This window comes from Alosa alosa, chromosome 22 (genome assembly GCF_017589495.1).
Source record: "Alosa alosa isolate M-15738 ecotype Scorff River chromosome 22, AALO_Geno_1.1, whole genome shotgun sequence".
NCBI lineage: Eukaryota > Metazoa > Chordata > Actinopteri > Clupeiformes > Clupeidae > Alosa > Alosa alosa.
In genome coordinates, this window is record NC_063210.1 from 27,628,510 (window position 1) to 27,650,872 (window position 22,363).

Consider the following 22,363-nt stretch of genomic DNA (forward strand, 5'->3'; position numbering starts at 1 on the left):
TATTAATGTGGGAATCAATAATCAAGTGATCAATATTAATGGCGCTGTGGGAATTAATAATCAAGTGATCAATATTAATGTGGGAATCAATAATCAAGTGATCAATATTAATGGCGCTGTGGGAATCAATAATCAAGTGATCAATATTAATGTGGGAATCAATAATCAAGTGATCAATATTAATGGCGCTGTGGGAATTAATAATCAAGTGATCAATATTAATGGCGCTGTGGGAATTAATATTAATGTGGGAATCAATAAAGCTGCATTCAGCTGTAGAGTTTCATACAGACAGTCGACATGGAGATGAGGAGAAGTAGAAGGCCATAGTGGGGGAGGACTTTCTGTGAGAACGCAGGGCTGGGATTGGCTCAGAGGGGGCCCATGTGACAGCCACCCCTTAATTGGAGGAGAGCTCATTAATACAAATATATTATACAAATAAAGCTCCTCCCTTAAAGAAGGTGTAGAGTTGGTTCTCTGTATTGTGTTTATTCATTAAAGATGCTCTAAGCGATGCCACGCGTTTTTTAGACTAAAACATTTTATGCCACTTACTGCAAACATCACCTAACCAACCGCTAGCTGTCTGTGTCCTGAATACACTGTAAGAAAATGTGATTTCTGTGGACAGCCCAGGCTCCAAAAACGGCAACAAAAACAACCTGGGCAAACCTAGCCCATAAAAACATAACAAACTGTTCCAGCAAATCACAGATGGGATGCGCGTTTAGGAGAGTTTCAATTGCACGGGAGCAGCACGGGAGGGAGGGGGAGGAAGTAGCGAGCTAGCTCTCTGTTTTGTTTGAATGTCAACAGAAGTGACGTTACCCAGCATCGCTTAGAGCACCTTTAAGAAGAGACTTCAGCCACAGTCATCATGTGTTCTTATGGAGGGACACCATAAGAACACATGATGACTGTGGCTGTATGTCTCTGTGGGTTGTTGTGGTGGGGTTGGGGGGTAGATGGGGTATTTGGTGGGGGGGTAACAATTTAAACTGGAAAACACACACTCACACACATCCTCATCTGAAAGACTCTGCAGCAAACCCTTTACCTGCTGACATCACAAGGAGGAAAGCAGACACACACACACACAGCAAACCCTTTACCTGCTGACATCACCAGGAGGAAAGCAAACAAACACACACACACACAGCAAACCCTTTACCTGCTGACATCTCAAGGAGGAAAGCAGACAAGCAGACACACACACACAGCCACACACACAGCAAACCCTTTACCTGCTGACATCTGCCCAACACAAGCAGCATGGAGGAGAACCATGTACACACACACACACACACACACACACACACAGAAGGCTCATAAGCACATACACACACACACTCTCTACCATCAGTAGGCTAGGACTGTTACATAAATATTTAGCACAAATAAATAAACAAAGAGGCAAAAAACAAATAAACACATGTTTACTGAAATATATAACCATGAATGTAATTGTGTTTAACTGATGTAAACACATGTTTACTGAAATATATAACCATGAATGTAATCGTGTTTAACTGATGTGGAGGTCTAATGTAAACCAATCTGTGGAGGACGAAGTGTTTGGTGAGGTGTGTGTGTGTGTGTGTGAGAGAGAGAGTATCAGTAGTGAAAGTGTGTTAGAGTTTACTAAAGTGTGTATTGATGTGTAGGAAATCCAGTCAACTGTAATAGACTTTACGGTAGGCTACTCAGCAAGAGATTAGAGCCAAATGTACTCTACTTCATGTACATGTTGGTGTGTGTGTATATGTATGTGTGTGCGTGTGTGTGTGTGTGTGAGAGAGAGAGTATCAGTAGTGAAAGCAAGGGGGACGTTTTCTACAGAATACATTTCTATAATTTTCCACCAAATTACAGACTGGAGCATGTCTGACATTTACATGTTTATTCATTATAAAGTATTCAACATGAACATGTGTTTGTGCGCTTTATTAATGTCTGTGTGTGTGTGTGTGCGTGCGTGTGTGTGTGTCAAGGTAAGCATGTAAAACTCTTACTCTTACCCTAGCAACAACCTAGCAACCACTACTATAACTGCACCATAGATAGAGGGAGACAGACAATAAGGTTCAGGCTAATAAAATCCAACTGAATGCCTGCAAGAGAGAAGCAAAGATCCTATTGGGAGAGAGTCCACGCACTGATGCTCACTCAGCTAACCATGCACTGATGCAGTGACAGGAAGAGGCCTGAGGGGGGCGCAGGGGGTCCTGGCAGACTGTATGAGGTACTGAGACACACACACACACACAGACACACACAAACCACACACACAACTCATCATAGTGTATAGAGGTTCTGTAACAGTAGTCAGTGAGGTCAGCGAGTTTTTAAAACAGTGTGAATCATATTACAGTTTTTTTCCAATTGCTAACACACTAAAATGACATGCAAAGCACAATTATTTAAACTGACACACAGAGAGCAAAACCTCTTCTCAAGTCTCCAAAACTCTAAACACATTTTCTGCTTTACACACATTTTGCAATTCAAAATGGCACTTTTCAAATGCAGTGAACACGGTTCTCTGCAAAAGACACAACAATCTGACATAAAGTCACATGTTTGCATTTCAAAACAATGCCATTCGAAATTACACTACATGAGCTAATTGCCTGGCACATAAGATATTCATGAAATATTTACAAAGGCTGGAGAGAAAAACAGCAATGCTGCTTTGCGATTGTTGGACTTTTATTTTGACATGTTGTCGTCGTTCTGTCTTCCACATTCATGAAAGGTTTGTTATGAATGTTGCGTCATGTCTCATGAAAACATTCATGAATGCTTTATGGGCAGTTTATGACAGCTGCTATGAATGTGTTATGAACTCACCCGTCAAGTAAAGTGTTACCGCTAATTTATTAGAGAAATTAGAAGTTTGTGTCATTAGGAGTGTTGACAAAGTAAGAAACCTTTATCAATGACTGAGAGCGCTAGAAGTCATTGGGTAACACTTTACCTGACAGCATCGACATAAGAGTGACATGACACTGTCATGACACATGAACCCTAAACCTAACCATAATCCTAACAAACGGAACAACAACCACCAGGTGTCTTGGTTTTGCAGTCACTGGAAAGTTGGATAGGCTCACCACCTATGTTTTTGGTTGACTGAGTCAACAGGTTTATTTAACGACGGGGCGTTAAAGGTGTGAATGAAGAATTAGTGCAGTATCGTTGTCCAACTGGATGGGAGAAAGGAAGAGACTGAGCTAGACTGAACCGACTTGTTGAACGTTTTTTACTTTGTTGTGGCTTCGGGCTGCTGAGTGAAATAACTTGCAAGGTGTCCGTTAAACGCAGAGGTTTTGCTTCGTCTTGGCCGAGCGTCCAAACGAATCCTGTAAACGCACTGCCCGAAACCGCACTTTTCTGAAACCTGGTCCCAGAGTGGAGAAATCTGAAACCGTAGCCCGTTTGAATTCGTTTAGACAGCGAAACCGCACATCCTGCTTGCGTATCAATGATGTCATCGCCACACCTCAGCTGCCCTGGACTTGCACTTATAGTATTGCCTAACAATACTAGTTTTCACACATGACATTACCTACGATTACAGTCCCGTAAGATAAATATCACAACTGAAAGGCCGATAGCTTATGACTTGGTGGACTGAACACTGTTTTTCCCGGTGTTTGTTTATGCATTCTAGCTACTGTCAGTGACGCGAGAGAACTTAAGTTATTTGGAAGGTGCGGTGTAAGTTTAGGCTAAATTAATTTGTGCGTAGTGCCAGTGTCATTCATTTATTTTACATGTCTTACAACATATATACATGCATTCACAGTCGAGTGAAATCAGATATAAGCATACAAAAACGCTCAAGTTAAGCTGATGGTAGCACACTGAATGCAAATGCGCGATTTGATGCAGGCAAAAGTATTGACTGTTACTAACGAAGGTTTTATAGCAATATTATAAATGTGGCGACAGTATAGCCTAGTAGTAGTATAAGCCTTGCGTTTAGTAGCCTAATTGCGGTGATAGCCAAAACTAATGTGAATCACGGACTATCCTACAACCAAAGAAAGTAAAGGTGATTAGTAGGCCTACCTGCGTTAGCCAAATAAAGGACAGGACTGCACCCTTCACAAACCGTAAAATAAAGTTTATTAGTTTTACAGTTGACAGTTCACCATCAGTCCACACAAACAATTCTGGTTTCCTTGCACTAGCCATTTCGTCGTAGCCTATTCTGTCTGTTTGTAAAGCGCAAGTTTTGGTCAATTTCTGTAAAGAAACAGTGCCACCTATAGGCCTGGGGTATGGAGTAACGTGTTGAGTCGTGTTGAGATTGATCCGTTTGGACGCAAATATTCTTGATACGGTTCCAGGGGGCGCAACGGGCAACTAAGCACCCGGCTCAATCCTGTGACCAGGCAAGAGACAAGGAAAATCAGCCCAGAGATGGACGGCTGGGATGTCTAGGATAATTCAGCTGACAAGGCACTCATATGCCCTGTGATCTGACGAGGCACTCATATGCCCTGTGGTCTGTGTTTTGTTCATAACAGCATGGCCCAGCATGTGTATGCGAGAGAGATGCTAGAGAGAAAGAGAGAGAGTGTGCACTTTTTACTGCGTGACCCAGCATGTGTATGCATGTGTATGAAATCTGATACATGAGGCCTCTCTTGCTCCCTTATAACCCTTGTAATCAGTTTACAACGTTATCCCGCCAAATCTCTCTGCAGTGTCATCAGTGTTTCCAGACAAAACTGAACTGGAACAAAACACACTGAGAGGGAAACACATAACACACACTCTCTCTCTCTCTCTCTCTCTCCATCTCTGTATGTTTGTGTGTGGGTGTGAGAGAGAGTCATGCTATACAGACTGAGATTTGTTGCCTCAGTGACAAGCACCTCGGACAAATGGGAAAAAGACATTGAAATGTGCCTGAGCAAAACAGCAAAGAAAGCAGTAACACTACAGCACCATCGGCCAAAATGACTCCGTAGACAAACAGTGCTGGCACCCACCACCATAAGGCTCTCAAGCACAAGGCCCTTACACTAGAGTGTGACCCCTTATTCCAAATTGTAAACAAAAATAACATAAACAGCTTGGGCTCTATCGTGCTCTCCAGCGCACTGGGCAGCCGTGGCCTACTGGTTAGCACTCCGGACTTCTAACCGGAGGGTTGCCGGTTCGAACCCCGACCAGTAGGCATGGCTAAAGTGCCCTTGAGCAAGGCACCTAACCCCTCACTGCTCCCCGAGCGCCGCTGTTGTTGCAGGCAGCTCACTGCGCCGGGACTAGTGTGTGCTTCTGTTCACTGTGTGCTGAGTGTGTTTCACTAATTCACGGATTGGGATAAATGCAGAGACCAAATTTCCTTTACGGGATCAAAAGAGTAGATATACTTATACTATACTTATCTACAATTGACTTTGTATACTCGCGCTTTTGTCTTTCCTATTGTGGTGAACTGAGGGGGCAATGCCTGGAGATGATGAGAGAGCGGTGCTTGATGCCTAATTGGCCTAACTGGACTCACCTGGGTAGGAGTCAATATGAGCATTCAGGTGCGCAACATGCGGGAGAGAAAGGCCGAGATTGATCTGGAGCATCCAGGCGGAGGGCTGGGGGAGTGTTGGTCAAAAACGAGTACAAATTGTGCTGGTCGCGGTCAGTAGGATAGCCGCCAGTGAAGATAGCTGTAGGGGGGGGGTAACTTAGTATAGGCCCTAGTTAAAATCTAGACCAATGCCGTGACTGGTGGGCGTGTTGGACTACTGGACTCGTGAGCCCCTGCATGAACTCCCTAGAACTTACATACCAGAACTTACATACTGGAATTACATACTGGAACCTCAATGGCCACCTGAAGGTTTGATCCACTGTCCATTGCCATCAGGCCCACATGCAGAAGTTTTCTGACGATACTGCAATTGTGGGGTGTATCATGGACGAGCAAGTCCGTTCTGCTACCAGTCTCCATTGATGGGGTCAATGTACAGATGGTAAACACCTACCAGTCTGTTGTTGCCAGCATCCTCTTCTATGCTGTGGCATGCTGGGGAGGAAGCACAAAGAAGAAGGAGGCTGGGTGACTAGACAGGCTGGTAAGGAAAGCTGGCTCTGTTGTGGGAGCCGAACTGGAGTGTATCACTTCAATATCAGATAAAAGGACCCTGAACAAACTGATCAACATCTTGGATGACAATGAGTGTCATCCACTCCACAGCACTATTACAAAACAGAAGAGCTTGATCAGCTGGAGACTTCGCTCACTGTCATGCACAACTGACAGACTGAGGAAGTCATTTGTCCCCAGGGCCATTGAACTGTTCAATGCTTCACTAAAGGGAAGAGGAGAGATCAAAATTCTGCAACCTGGTGCGGGGGGTGGCCAGCAGGTCCTTGTCAGAGGACCGCAGGGAGCGTGACTGAGTGTAGGGGTGGAGGAGATCTGTGAGGCATTGTGGTGAGAGTCCATGGAGAGATTTGTAGGTGAGCAGGAGGATCTTGTAGGCGATGCGTGACTTGACTGGCAACCAGTGGAGCTGTTGGAGAATGGGAGTGATATGCTGCCAGGGCTTTGTGTGGGTTAAAACCCTGGCAGCTGAGTTCTGGACATACTGGAGTCTGCTAAGGGCCTTGGTGGGCAGTCCAGACAGGACACCATTGCAGTAGTCCAAACAGGAGGTGATGAAGGCGTGGATGAGTGTCTCAGTTACTGAAGGTGTGAGTGAAGGCCGGAGTCGTGAGATGCTTCTGAGGTGGTAGAAGGCAGAATTGGTGACATTGTTGATGTGAGACCGGAAGGAGAGAGTGGAGCCCAGAATAACACCCAGGTTGCGCACCTCAGTAGATGGGGAAATGGAGCAGCCATCCACAACCAGGGCCAGGTCTCCAATTTTCCTGAGCAGTGGTGCAGGGGCCACCACCATGAGCTCTGTCATATTACTGTTGAGTTTGAGTAGGTTTGTGGTCATCCATGATTTGAGTTCCTGCAGACAGGTGACAAGTTGTATGGGTGGGAGATGGGAGGAGGGGTTTGTGCTAATATAAAACTGAGTGTCATCGACATAGCAGTGGAAGTTGAGTCCATGTTTACGGATAATATGACCCAGGGGTAACATGTAGATGGTGAACAGCAGAGGACCAAGCACAGAGCCCTGGGGCACGCCATGGCTGACGAGTGCTGGATCAGAGTTGGAGCCATTAAGGGTGATGAACTGTTTCCGGCCTGTAAGGTAGGACCAGAACCAGGACAGTACTGTGCCACTGAGGCCGAGGCGACGGAGGAGGATGGTGTGGGAAACTGTATCAAAAGCTGCAGAAAGGTCAAGGAGGATGAGGATGGTGATGAGGCCATTGTCGGCAGCAAGCAGGAGGTCATTGGTGATTTTAATGAGGGCGGTCTCAGTGCTATGGTGGGTTCTGAAAACAGATTGGAGAGGTTCATAGACGCCTCAATCCAGGCTCAGCTACCTGTTGAGGGCAACCTACGACACCATGCCCTAGGAATCTCACACTTTGGTATGGCGATGAGGTAGGCTGTCACCCATGTGGAAGTGGTAAGGCAAGCCTCCAACACACTTTGTCAGGATGCAGAGTGGCACTGACCCAGGGCCGCTTCAGGTGGCGCCACGACCAGATACTGATGAAACTAGCCGAGATCCTGGAGGGTTGTAGGGTGGCAGCAAACCGTTCACCTGCAACAGAGGAGCATGGCCTGGCAGGGTTTGTAAAGCCTGGCAGCAAACACCAACCTCCTGCTCAGAAGAAGAGCAGCATGCTTGCACCTGGTAAAGAGTGGCAGATGTTGGCAGCAGCTGGTCTTTCCAGGAGAGATCACGACTCTCCGGCCAGACATAGTTATGTGGTCCACAGTGGCGAAGTGGGTCCTCCTCATTGAACTAACCATCCCCTGGGAGGAGAATATGACAGCAGCCCACGAAAGGAAGCAGCTGAAGTACTCCGAGCTGGCAGCCAAGATGCTGGCTGGAAAGCAACTGTTCACCCTGTGGAGGTCGGCTGTCGGGGCTTCGTGGGCAAAGCAACAGTCCAGCTGCTACACGGAGTGGGCGTAACAGGCTCAAGGCTGAGGAAAGCCACAAATGCGCTGGGAGAGGAAGTGGAGAAAGGGAGCTACTGGCTTTGGTTGAGGAGGAAAGATGTGGGGTGGGGAGCAACACCCCAGTGAGGGCAGCTGCAGGGGGGGGTGGCGGGGGAGACGTCCCCAGCATGCCACCCCACCGCCTGGAGATGTACTGGTCTTGGGGGCGAAACATCTGTGAACGGCAGTGTCCAGCTGATGACCCTGCAGCTGACCTAATGGCACCGGCGGAGGTGCGACAGGCTGGAAAGCCAAAGCAGGAAATACTACCTCACCTGTAACAATCTGCACATCTCATTTCCAAATAATAAGACACGGACACAAGTCAATCTTCTTAAAGTGAAAGGCACCTAATTAGATTTACACACCACTAAAACAATGTAATCATGACATTATAGGTAGGTGTTAACAAGTATATATATATATATATATATATCAGCTCTGGAAAAAATTTAAGAGACCACTGCACATTTTTCTGGTGTTATCCTACGGTTCCTGAGTGACACTTGCTTTTCCAACTGCTCACCAGAATTCACTGAAAACATTGCATGACACTCCAGCGATCCAAGACAGGCTCTCTTCGAGTTGTTTGGTTTTTCAATATTTATTTTAACTAATCAAATAGCAAACATCCTGACTTACATCCTCATCTGCACATCTCATTTCCAAATAATAGCCTACAGACAAGGACACAAGTTACTCTCCTTCTTAACATTCCATATGTTATCTTAATGCAGAGGAAGTAGATTGGGAACCAAATAGAACGTTCAAGCATTGTTTTTGTTTTTATTGTTGAAAGGGTCTATATGTTTGCGTCTTCTCTATATATGGTGTGTGTTATGTCAGGTGTCAAGCCAGACGAGACGTATTCCAAGTTATCGTAGTTTATTTATAACAGTGCTGCTGCCGACAACCAACATGAACTTCTACACACGCTGTCTGTTCAACATCTAGTGCGCATGCCTAGCTCTACTGAGCATTCTGGGAAATGGAGTACTTAATGTTATTAGCATGTAATACCACATCTTCCCCCCTATAAAGAGATCTAAGTTTCTATGTAATAAAATTAACCAACAAATGATGTTACTTTACTTCCATCAACGCTGGGCGAATACAGCGCAGCATGGGCGGCACGGCGTTCCGAAAGGCAACACCTGCCTCGTAGACGTCTGATGCTCTGCTGCGATCCAGGTCCCGCCAGATGAAGCGCAGAAACGGCTTGTCCTCAGGTAGGAGATGAACCTGATGGAACATCCCCTTTATGTCGCTGCTCACTGCGACGGGATGCTGTCTGAAGCGAAGAAGCACACCTAACAGAGATGATCCTAAGGTGGGTCCAGGGAGGAGCTGTTCATTCAAGTTGCCGCCTTGATGCGTGAATGAACAGTTGAACACAATGCGGTCCTTTCCATTGTGATGGACCATGTGATGTGGTACGAACCACGACCTGTCACTAGACTGGGCTGCAGCAGGAGTGAGTCTTTCCACATAGCCGGCATCCAGTAACTTCTTAATCTCACGACTGTATGACTGCTCTGGCTGGATCTTGAGATAGCCGCTTCTCCGTCCCCCGCAGATGGCCTAGGACAGCCTCAATGGGTGCATTGAGTGATGGGCTCTCTTCCTTCCACAGCAGGGGGGTTGCGTAGCGATGGACACCATCTACCACAACTCTGACTGTCTTCTCCTCCAGCATTCTAACAGCTGCAGTGTCCTGCTTTGACAGGGTGATGAGCTTCTCATTCAGGTAGGGCAGGACATCTATCTGCCAGAGCTTGGACACATGCTGGAGCAGTTCAGTTGATGGCAACAGGGTGCTGGTGAACAGACAAGCAGATGTGGATGAATGATGCATGACTACTTTGGCTGGGCCTTGAAGTGTCCAGCCGAGGCGTGTCTTCAGCGCTACTGGACCTCCTGGAGGGCCCAAGTGCACTGGCTCAACTGGAGTGAGCAGGTGGGGGTAATCGAGCCAATGAAGCAGCGGCTGAGCTTGTGAAATGAATGAAGAGGCAGACCTCTGAGGTGGCGATAGGTCTTTTGCAAAGCCTCAACGGGATGAGAATGTGCAGACAGGCCCAGTTCTGCTGAGGTGAATGCCCGCTGAATCCGAAACCTTGTCTGTGGTTGACTGACTGATGACACAGAGAAAGACACTGACCTCCCAGACACTGCTCTGATGTCTTGTCGGATGGTTCGGAAGGGCAAGGTCCTCTCTCTGTCCCTGGAGGCCCAGCTGCTGTGCAGCGCTATGTAGGATGATCGTGCGCTCAGACCCATCATCCAGAATGGCATAGGTCTCCAATGGATGTGCGCAATGGATGTGGGGGCGCAGGGGCAGCCTGGTCAGGTTCTGCCAGGAGATGGAGACTCCGCAGATGTTCCGTGAGCTCTGCTACTAGCGGTGGTTGCAAGGACGGAGGCGGTGGCATCTGCTGGGGTAGCTGCCGTGGCAGAGGTGGCTGTGCTGCTGCGCTGGGTGGCACGACATAGGTCACTGGCGGTGGCAGTGGATATGGGTCACTGTCTGGCTGTGCCGGTGGCGGTGGAGAAGGGAATTCAGGTGCCAGAACTCCTGAAGACTGTACTGGTGTGGAGGCAAGGTGCGGAACAGGTAGCCGGGCAAAGGATACGTCACTGACGGCTGAGGGGTGCTGTGCTGGAGGTGGGGCGTCGACACTGGCAGATGCAGCTTGAGGCGCAGCGGATGGACGCTGTGAGAGGGCGTTGAGGAGATGCTGCATATCCCTCCGCAACTGCATTGTGTCATTCTGCATGTCTCTCCGAAGCTGAAGATTGTCTTCCTGCATCTCCCTCAAAGCGGTGAAGACTGCATCAGGGACAACGTTTGGAGATGTCTGACCAGTGGGGGAAGCTGGAGCAGCATCCCATGGCCTGCTGTATCCAACGTTGGAGTGGGCATGTGATGTGGTGGTCTGTGGTAGCTGTCGCAGCGGTAGATTCACCAGGAAGTCGTCCAGGTGGCAGGGCCGATGAATCTCCCGCCGAGGGCGGCCACTACCATCAGAGAAAAACATCGTAGACTGAGGAAACTGCTGCATCCGGCTCGAAGGACCTTGTAAAAGAGGGTGCTGGGAGATGAACCCGACACAAGACTGATGTGTACTAGTGCTGATTTGGTAAGGCAGCAATCGTCTCAGGTTGTCCGATAAGAACAGGAAGATGTCGCTTTCCAAACTCTTGGTTTATTCACACATTTCAGAAACATGCCACTCATCTAGTAGATCTCTTGACATACTTGACATAAGACCGTGGTTTCTATAAACAGAATGAATAAGACATACCGAAGTATCAATAAGTGCAATAAACATATATGTGACAATAACATTATGCACATCACATACTAATGTATTCCTGAAATAAAGCTTAATTATTCTATGCAAACAGGAAAGAGTCTGACACTTTATGATAAGAATATAACAACTGCTCAGCTGTAGCTTACATGAATATGTACATACATACATCTGAATATGTATAAATGCCTATACATTTGAATATGTATATAAATACCTTCTGTGCAGATACATATACATTATAAATGCAGACATGGTAACTATTACAGTTACTAAATTGTGCTAATTGACATGGCAGAGGTAGACTGCAATAGGATACTGTCCCTTTAAGACGGCACGCATTACCGTGCCACATTAACAACACGGAGACCGCCTCTTTAAAAGCATGCAACCGTGTCACAGATGCTCTGGGTAACCGAGTTACATCCTAGCTTGAGAGGTTTCTAAACTCCTTTTCCCCATTGGTAACTGAGGCAGTGCTTATTAATGCTAAGCTGAGTAAACATTGTATACTGAACACGCTAACGTTCCTTCAAAGAAATAACAAATGTGTCGCCACATGCGACAACAATTACACATGAATAATAATAACGCTTTACATGTTACTGCAGATAAGCACACAAACATATTTGCAAAGACTTACAGTCTCATGGACGCACGGTAGCAATGATAACAGAGAAATGTCCTTGTAATATCCACCGAACTCCAACGACAGGAAAAGTTCCTCCTCCACTCTGTGCAGTTGTAGATCCATCTGCCGCCGGTGCGAGGTAATTGACAGTTCTGATTGGTTCTCGAGCTGAGCACTGTCTGGCCACTAAGTTAGCACGTGAACAGTGTGCAGAATCCTTGGCCCACGCATCATGGGCTGCATAGCTGGGTCCAACTAGTTGACAGCATTTTGAACAATACCTGAATAAAAAGTTTTTGTCATCACACATACATGCACACATACATACAAACATACTGATCAAATATACAGTTAGGCTCAAGTATTTGAACCATGGAGGTATTATATATAACTGGAGAGAGTGACTAAGTCCCGCCCCCATTCATTTCAGTGGCCCATGCTAGGCTAGCTACTTCAGCCAAAAAAAGTTTGAAATTGACCGCAGCCATCTTTATGAAAATGGCGTTTCATGGGTGTTCGTTTCCGGCACCAGCTAGAATTAGCCTATTAGATTCCACGTTACAGACAGAGACAACGTCAGGTACAACGGTATGTCGTTGATGAGGATTGGACATTCCCTCAGAGGAAAATAATTTGTTCAGGAACACGCTTCACTTCACCTCGTTATAAGCGCAAATTTATTTCATTAGATAACATTTTGGGAATGGTGGTAGAAGTTTAACCTGTCTCTGAAGTCCTAGGTTATTTAATGTGTTGTTCATATGTGATAATAAACAATGCAAATCAATATTGAGTCACTTTAGGCTACACACATAATGATGCTATATTTGGACAGGTTGTAGGCCTATTACGAAATAGGCTATCTAACGAAAATGGCTATAATTAAGTAGACATGGGATGTAAGAAACTTGTGGATAGCTGGGATTTTTGCTGCACCCAGTGTGAATTTGCAGCTTGTTAAACCTAGGCTTCATTTGCAGGGCAGACGAAATGCCAGCGCAAAATTAAACTTTACCCGATAAGCACATCCCTCGGGTATAATGGTTCGAGCAGGCATTTCAAGAGTCTGCAACTGTAGTTGATATTTGGCTTTTGCCTCGACTGGAAGCCTGGCCATTTAAATCAAATGCATAGCCTAATCATGTGAATGTTGCAAGAAAGCAAAATAAGTCATTGACATTTGTTTAGTTTTTAATCACTTGAGGAGATAGGTTACATGATCCAGACGTTGCGTTGTCATGGACTACAGGTATGAATACATAAAATAGTTTTCATACACAACGCAATGAGTAGGCTAATAGGCCTAATTGGATATAGGTCATTGCTATGTATCTGCTAAAATGTATGGTCATAATCAGTTACCTTGTCAACCCACACATAAGGCAAATAATATCCTGATATGACAACATTTAGGCCTACTTTTTCTTTTATTTACCACAAAGTCCGGTATAATACAGCCTAACCATGTAGGCATTAAGACAAGTAGCAGTAGCTTAATCCAAGTAGTTAGTTGTTTATTTGTTGTCTTCCAGAAATGCAAACCAACGTGGACGCGCGAGGACGCTCGTGCCCAACACTAAACTCGTGCATGAGGACGCTCGTGCCCAACACTAAACTCGTGCAGGAGGACGCTCGTGCCCAACACTAAACTCGTGCAGGAGCTGTCATCTACCAATCAGCATGTAAAAATTGGTGCCGGAAGTTGCAACCATGTAACGCCATGTTTTCAAAAATGTCGGCGGCCAAATGCCATGCTAAGTGGCTGAAACTAACCCTTCAAATCCTGACCCCCTGATTTGAACCCATGCTAAAATTGACTAAAAAGAGGAATATAAAATCATCTTTTGGACATTTTTCAATTTTTTTTTTACTTAATGCCTTAAACTTAAAAGTAAAAAAATGAGGAAATATCCAACCTTTAAGGACACCAATTTTCTTTGTGAATGAATAATATATCATAAATAAATAAATGTTTTTCCTTAAAATACAGGGTCATAAGTATTCACAGCGCTATGTTAAATTCCCATTGAGGCAGGCAGATCCATGCATACTGCAGTATGCATCCTGATAAAGTTCCCTTGACCTTTGGCATTGGAATAGCCCCACATCATCACATACCCTTCACCATATCTAGAGATTGGCATGGTGTGTATTTCAGTTAGCCTATTAGCTGGTGTGATTTGGATTGAGCTCAATGAGCATCAAACCAGTTCATAGGCTAACCTAAATACACACCATGCAAGCTCTGGGGCCGGGAGAAGCCATCCTCGCAAGATCATACAGCGTGACATGAATTACTTATTACTTTCTATAGCTTCTTTTCCTTAAACTCTCTGTCCAATGTTGTGTTAGTACTTAGGTCATTTAGGTAAGCTTATCCTGCCACCTTTTTTTCTGAAATGAATATTTATGGCATATAAACTTCACTATATTTATGGCATATAAACTTCACTATACGATAATCGTATGCTCTGGTGTTCTGTTCTGATATGTTTGTGTGCAGCTTCTGATTGTGGTGATAATGCTCCTCTGATTCTGATTTCTGTGTTTAAAAGCTACTGATTGTGGTGATAATGCTTCTCTGATTTCGGTGTTTAAAAGCGACTGATTGTGGTGATAATGCTTCTCTGATTCTGATTTCTGTGTTTAAAAGTGACTGATTGTGGTGATAATGCTTCTCTGATTCTGATTTCTGTGTTTAAAAGCGACTGATTGTGGTGATAATGTTCTCTGATTCTGATTCTCTGATCACCAATGAAAACCAATGCTGCCAATTTTATAACCTGTGACAACATCTGAAGGCCAAAGATCTTGTGAGCTAAAAATTGTCTTTAAAATTGACAAACATCATATGGGTAATTCAAGGCACAACTCAACCGGGACCAGAAAATAATTTCTTTTTCGCCATAGACTGCCGTTCAAAATGTTTTGAAAGATAGGTCCCATGGAGACAAAGGGAAGTGGCGTCACTAGGACACTCTATAGAGTGGCGAAGTCCCGCCCCATTGTACTGTATGTGTGTTTCTAAGCAAATTTTGTTTTTTAATTAACATTAAAACAAAATAAAACATAATATCTATTTTAGATGCTCAGTATGCTGGACCAGACGGATGCTGTTTTGCTTATTTCAGGAGAATTCCCGATTTAGCCATAAAAGGATATAAAATAACCCCCTCCCACTGCACCAATAGGGCAGTGATGTGAGTGTGTCTCCTTTTGCTAACAGCACTTCCCACTTAAGTTGCTTTTTTCATTTTGTTGATGTTTGCTTTGTCCTTATACTGCTCTTGATTTCTTTAAAAGCCTCATCCCTAAAAAGGACAAATACTTGTGAGGACAAGGCAGTCCAGTTCCTTATAGAGGTGCTGCTGGATGACCACATTAGAGCTCTGTCTCCCATCACCGAGGTTCACCAGCCCTGAGTCTCTCGGAGTCTCACAACTCCTCTCTGAGATGTCAGTGTGCAGTAAACAGACCCCACAGAGCTAGTGACCTGGCTGAGTCTTTCTACTGCTGTTGTTTTCACAAATGAAATAAAATACAATACAATACAATAGAAATTGATATAATTTATATATACACATGTGTGTGTGTATCATCAGGTCGCTTAGCAACGGGGACGCTGGCTGCAAGCCGCTCCGTCTGACCTGTTTTTATTCAGATTTTTTAATATTTTACTATTTTATTCCTGATTATTTTTCTTCAATTATTGTAGATTCGTTAATTTAGCTGTACAGTTATAGATATCCTTTTTTATTTAAACTGTTTATTTTGTTTTTCCACACTTTTATTGCGTTTTATGAAGTCTGCCTCTAGTCCGAGTTCTAACGTTACCTGCGCTGTTTTTTTGCCTGGTGATCAGCTGTTTTTTTTTTCCCCTGCCGATTGCCATCAGCAAGGCCTTCACTGCTATTGGACTTGCTGTCTGCTTGTGTGGTGGAAGCTGTGCTGGATTCGAGCTTGCTAGTGTCTCTCTCCTTTTCTATCCTGAATACGCTGGGTTCATATAGTCGGTTGACTGTCCAGCTGCTGGTTTAGTCGGTTGACTGACCAGCCGGAGATTGAGGCTTCGTGTTAGCTGGCTAGGTGATTAAATTGCACTCTTTGGACTGGCTGATGCATCAAGCCGTGTCGGAGTTTGTGTTTTGGCTATGGGGGGCTTTCAGTACACACCCCTTGAACTTCGACAGTTCGCCTCCACCGACACCATCAACATCGAGGTGCTCCACCTTTGCCGGGCAGCGGGTATCCTCCGGCGGAAACGCTACTTGCACAGAGGCGCACGTCGCTCTATCATCCGTGCGACAGACGAAAGCATCCCTCCACCATCTCCATGGGATTTCAGTGGAAATGCATGGATTCCAGTTTCTTCCAGTAGCAGCAACTGGAATCCATGCATTTCCACTGAATTATTTTTGGAATCTGATCCCTTATCATACCTGTTCATTCTTACTCGTTGCTTTCGACTTATCGGTGACTAAATTCAAGATGGCTGCAAGCGCTAAACCGTGAAGATACTGTCTGTATAAATCGTCTTGTAAGTAAACTACCAGTGCTTTTCAAAGTTCTCAATGTCTCGTTTTAAATGTCAGGGCCCTCGGAAGTCTACCAATGAAGTGTGGAGATACATTGAGCCTCATAAATGGGTGTAAAACAGTGATTTATTTACATGGCTAGCCCAATGCATAACACCACTATTGAAAAGCTGTTGGTAGCATCGGCTAACTAAGCCAGATTTTTGGAGTGCAGGGGACAAGCCGAGATGGGCTATGAGACATACGTTCACACTCGGTATCATGTTTCAATACACTTTAGGTCAATATCACACCGGAATTCTCCTTTAACCAATAAAAAAAAAAACTCACGGACCACCTAGCCTAAAAAAAAAAAAGAGTAGACCTACTGTATTTCAACAGTATATTACACAATAGGCCTACTCACTGGACCACCTTGCTTAATGTCTTTGCACCTTGCTTATTATGTCAGAGGATTCATATGATTTAAACTGGGATAGCATAGCCTACATAGGCAGTGTTGCAGAACTGTTTGGATTTACACAAGTTGGTTCAATATTGCAAACAACTCATCTATATTATATTTTATCATGTCTGCTCGCGGACCACTTGGGATAGCTTGCGGACCACCAGTGGTCCCCGGACCACACTTTGAGAAACACTGCCCTAGGGCTACTGGTCGTGGAGGTGGTCTGGTCACTGTTTATAATAACAACTTTAAGTGTATAGAATTGTACAAATTGATATGTTCTCCACTTTTGAGGTACAGCTTGTAAAGATAAATGCCACCCTCCTCTGTGCATTAGTTTACCGACCACCAAAAATTAAGCTTAATTGTGATTTCATTCAAGAATTTGCTGATCTACTATCTTTTATGGCCTCTCGCCCTGACAATTTCATGATTTTAGGGGATTTTAACATTCACATCTGTTGCCCATCAAAACCTTTGGTTAAGGACTTTTTATGCCTTGTGGTATTGTCTTATGGTTTCAATGTTTCCAACTTAGAAATTATGGATGTTGGGGTCTCCGATCATTTTTTGATTGTATTTGAATCTATTTTGTTTTGTCCCCCTGTATCTCCCCCTAAGTCCTATTCCTTTGCCCGTTCTATTAATTCCACCAAAGCCACAACATTCTCTAATACTTTCATCCTCTCTCACTCACCTACTATCTCTGTTGCTATTTCCACCTGCTCTGACATTGAAGAATTAGTCACTCTCTTTAATGCATCCTGTCTTGAGACCTTAGACTGTGTTGCCCCACTAAAACAAAAGCGTGTCAAAACTATCACCACTCCATGGTTAAATGCCACGACCCGTTCTGTCAGAAAATCTTGCAGGAAAGCAGAGCGCAAATGGAAAAAAGAGAAGCTTCAGGTGACCTTTTCAGAGATTCTCTAAAGACCTACCAAAACTCTGTTAAGGCAGCAAAGGTTGAGTATTATGCTCAGCTTATCAACAATAATGCTCATTGGCCAAAAGTTTTATTTAACTCCATTAACTCTATTATAAATCCTGCCTCTGCGTCATCTACTCTTGCCCCTTCAACAGAAATCTGTGAGAAGTTCCTCAACTTCTTAATCGATAAAATTGACAAAATAAAATCTCAAATCTCACCTCCAGATTCATATCCCTCAGTGATAGAACTTTCACCTAGCTGCCTCCAACAGTTTCAGGCTATATCTTCCTCCCAGCTTTCTGAGGTTGTCTCCCATATGAAATCTACATCCTGCCACTTAGATGTTTTTTACCTGCGCCTTTTTTAAAGAAGTTTTTACCATCATCTGCCCTCTTGTATTGGCCATAATTAATCACTCACTAACCAATGGAGTGGTCCCCTCAGGTTTTAAACGTGCAATTGTGCAACCTTTACTTAAGACACCTAACCTTGAGCCCAATGACCTGAAGAATTATAGGCCTATTTCTAAATTACCTTTTCTGTCAAAGATACTAGAAAAGGTTGTCCTCTCTCAGGTTTCTTCTTATCTGAGTGAGTTCTATATATGTGATAAATTCCAATCAGGTTTTAGATCTCTGCACAGCACTGAATCGGCCTTGCTTAAAGTCCAAAACGACATTCTCTTGTCGTTGATTCTGGATCTTGCGCCCTCTTGGTGCTTCTTGATCTGAGTGCAGCATTTGACACCATTGACCATAACATCCTATTAAAACGCTTGGAGGATGAAGTTGGTCTCCAGGGTTCTGTTTTGCAATGGTTCTCTTCTCATCTTAGTGATAGATCATTTTCAGTTAGTTTAGGCAATTTCTCCTCTTCCTCTGCCCTTATAAAGTGTGGTGTTCCTCAGGGTTCCATTTGGGCCCTCTTTTTTATTCTCTCTTTATATGCTACCCCTTGGCTCAATTTTTAAAAGTATAACATGCAGTATCACTGCTATGCAGATGACACTCAGTTTTACCTGCCTGTTAACACTAATGGCATTTGTTCCTTGGAGAATATTTTTAACTGTCTCAGTGACATCAAATGCTGGATGGCAAGAAATTTTCTTCAACTGAACGAAAGTAAAACTGATATAATTATTTTGGCCCTCCAAGTGATGTTTCTATCTTGAAAATGCACTAGGACCTCTCTCTGCAAACTGCCACAGTGAAGTAAAGAATCTTGGGATTTTCTTTGACTCCTCTTTAAATTTTAATAAGCAAATAAATAGTGTGGTCAAAGGCAGCTTTTTCCCAGTTAAGAACCATTGCAAAACTGAAGCCCTTTTGTCCTTCTCGATCTTGAAACTCTTATACATGCTTTCATAACATCTTGACTAGATTATTGTAATTCATTATATGCAGGCCTGAACTAGCTGAACAGACTTCAGTTGGTTCAAAATGCAGCAGCTAGATTATTAAGTGGCTCTAAGAAACGTGAGCGTATAACTCCTGTGTTGGCTAAGCTGCACTGGTTACCTGTGGAGCACAGAGTTAAGTTTAAAATTTTACTTTTTTGTCTTCCAAAGCCCTCAGTGGTTTGGCACCTAGTTACATAGGTGACCTACTAATTCCTTACAGCACTCCAAGATCACTTAGGTCTTCATCTCAGAATCTTCTCTATATCCCCAAAACACGCCTTAAGACTAAGGGTGATAGAGCCTTCTCTGTTGTTGCCCCCCAACTCTGGAATAGCCTACCTGTACATATTAAGTCCTCTCCAACCATTGACTGCTTTAAGTCTAACTTAAAGACTTTCATTTTCTCCCAAGCTTTTAATCTACCTTAATACCCCCACACACACACACACACACACACACACACTCTTTATTCTTTATTTTATTTTTGACCAATTTGTTTATTATTTCAATTATTTATTTATTTTTCCCCATGTTATGTTATTATTGTTGTTGTACCATTGTCATATGTTTGTTTGTAAGCACTTTGGTTCAACTCAGTTGGTTTTTAATGTGCTATAGAAATAAAGTTGACTTGACACACACACACACACACACAACATACTATTCATTTATTATTTACTTTTGAGAAAATACTATTATTTACTTTGAGAAAAAAAACTACTTTTTCTCCCACAACCCCTCCTCTCCTCTCCTCTTCCACAACTCCTCCTCTCCTCTCCTCTTCCACAACTCCTCCTCTCCCACAACTCTTCCTCTCCTCTCCCACAACCCCTTCAACTCACTCTCTAACAGACAGGAAAAGGGACGTTTTTTCTCTGTGTCGTGGAGAGTGGGTTGTCCTAAGATGTAATATAAGCACGACACGACAGCAAAGGCAATCAGTCAATGTGTGAAGCTCTGGACACCTGACACCTGAAGACATCTGAAGATGTGAAGATGAAGATGAAGCGGTCCTGTGTCACTGCTGCTGCTGTTGCTGTTCTGGTGCTGGTGCTCTGCTCCCAGGGACAAAGCAAGTGTAAGTTATTTTCCACATTGTTAATAACCGTGTCAGGGACAAAGCAAGTGTCAGTTTTTTTCCACATTGTTAATAACCGTGTCAGGGACAAAGCAAGTGTCAGTTTTCTTTCACATTGTTAATAACCGTGTCAGGGACAAAGCAAGTGTCAGTTTGGCAGACTGCATTAGTATTTTCCCACATTGGTAATAACTGTGTCAGTATGTCATGGAAACAGAAGATAAATCAGTCTACACAGAACTGCCGACACTTGCCGGAATGTGTAGTATTGCAGAAATCTGATGGTGTGTTTATGACTTAAGAGAGCAATAATCCATATGACACCAAGGAGTCCATCCACCTTTATGTGTATGTGTATGTGTGTATATAATCCATATGACACCTTTATGTGTGTGTGTGTGTATATATAAAGTCCATGACACTTTTGCGTGTGTGTATATATATATATAATCCATATGACACTTTTGTGTGTATGTGTGTATATAATCCATGTGTGTATATGTTGTTTGTGTGTATATAATCCATGACACCTTTACGGGTATGTGTGTATATAATCCATGTGTGTGTATGTTGTTTGTGTGTTACTCTGCACACTCATGTATGTGCTTGTATGCATGTAAAGTATACATTTAGTTTTCTAACTGTCTAACAAATTCAAATTCTATTGTAGCGGTCGATACACCAGATAAATGCCGTTTTGAGTATTACACCAAGCGGATTCCACTCGAAGCCATAAAAGGCTATAAAGTGACCAGCCCCATCTGCCCCGATAAGGGAGTCCTTTAAGTATGTTTCACTAACAGCACACCAGACTTCAGTTCTCTTTTCTTCATTTTGTTGATGTTTGTTTTGTCCTCATACTTCTCTTGTTTTTTTTTAGCTTTGTGACTGTGAAGGACAAAGAACTGTGCGCCAACCCAGAGGTCAAGGAAGTCCAGTACATTATGTACAGAGTGAAGAAGAGGCGTCCTCTGCCAAATTCTATTATTAGTCCCCGCTCCATCATTCCATAATCATTATTTTATGATTATTATTTTGCCAGCATTTGGTTGGGGCTTTCCATCCCTGGTGTCTGAACAAGACACAGTTCAACAATGACCACAGTGTGGACTGCTGTCATATAGATAACATATATATTATATACATCAAGGGCATGGCCATTGTTTATGTCATGTGTGTGATTGCATGTCACTACTTTTAGTGTTTTTTTATGTTTTATTCTTTTTATGAATGCTTATTTATTTATTGCACTTCATCTCTATTTTGTTTGAATTCATAATTTCTGCCTTGTTATCTGAACTTATATTTTATTTCTGTTATTTTAAATCCTTTTTATCCTTTTATAATTCTGTGCTCCTTTTTACCTATGTGTGTACAATGAACTCTCTCTGCCTTACGTTGTCTCAACTCCTGTTGTTTTAAATGTGCTACACAAATAAAGCGACTTGACTTGACTATATCTAATCTCCCTTTTTTGTCGAAAATACTAGAAAAAATAGTGTCCAAACAAATTTGTGCCTTCTTACATATGAATAAAATCCAAGAATTATATCAGTCTGGTTTCAGAGCTCACCACAATACTGAATCAGCCTTAGTTAAAGTTTTTAACAACCTCCTCATTGCTGCCGATAATGGACATATCAATTTTAGTCCTCCTGGACCTAGGCTCTGAAATTAGGAAACGTGGCATTAAATTGAATTTTTGTGCAGACGATGAACTATATCTTTCCGTAAAACCTGATGAATTAACTCCGTTAGCCAAACATGACACATGTATAAGAGATATAAAGACATGGATGACAAATAATTTCCTGCTTTTGAACTCCGATAAAACAAAAGTCATGGTTTTAGGTCCTAAAAAGATGAGGGATATCCTATCCTCATCACAGGCTACATTTTCTGATCTTCAACTATCCTCATCCACAAGTGTTAAAA

General features: G+C 43.5%; 2 protein-coding genes across 3 annotated transcripts in view; both read left to right on the forward strand.

The window, feature by feature from the left end:
- LOC125287219 (probable G-protein coupled receptor 139) overlaps positions 1 to 602 on the forward strand; it is a 12,566-nt gene extending 11,964 nt beyond the window's left edge. Inside the window, exon 2 of the mRNA XM_048232782.1 lies at positions 1 to 602. This exon is cut by the window's left edge and continues 1,048 nt beyond it. The gene's annotated coding sequence lies outside the window, so the exon portion shown is untranslated.
- A 19,609-nt stretch (positions 603 to 20,211) lies between these two features.
- On the forward strand, positions 20,212 to 21,887 carry LOC125287546 (C-C motif chemokine 4 homolog). 2 transcript variants are annotated; one of them, XR_007192374.1, is made up of 3 exons: positions 20,212 to 20,428; positions 21,099 to 21,214; positions 21,309 to 21,887. XR_007192374.1 is itself a non-coding variant. In XM_048233442.1 (3 exons), exons 1-3 carry the CDS (start codon positions 20,347 to 20,349, stop codon positions 21,439 to 21,441), a joined length of 327 nt encoding a protein of 108 aa, XP_048089399.1. In that variant the 5' UTR covers positions 20,212 to 20,346; the 3' UTR covers positions 21,442 to 21,887. The 2 variants fall into 2 exon arrangements, 1 of the variants encoding a protein (XP_048089399.1); XM_048233442.1 differs by having other exon boundaries at positions 21,099 to 21,210.
- Positions 21,888 to 22,363: the final 476 nt, after the last annotated feature.

What these genes read in the sequence shown, in the direction of transcription:
- LOC125287546 (XM_048233442.1), top strand. Translation starts at nt 20,347, where the DNA reads ATGAAGATGAAGCGGTCCTGTGTCACTGCTGCTGCTGTTGCTGTTCTG. An exon ending in CTCCCAGGGACAAAGCAAGT is followed by an intron (nt 20,429 to 21,098) that starts GTAAGTTATTTT and finishes ATTCTATTGTAG; the next exon opens with CGGTCGATACACCAGATAAA. An exon ending in TGCCCCGATAAGGGAGTCCT is followed by an intron (nt 21,211 to 21,308) that starts TTAAGTATGTTT and finishes GTTTTTTTTTAG; the next exon opens with CTTTGTGACTGTGAAGGACA.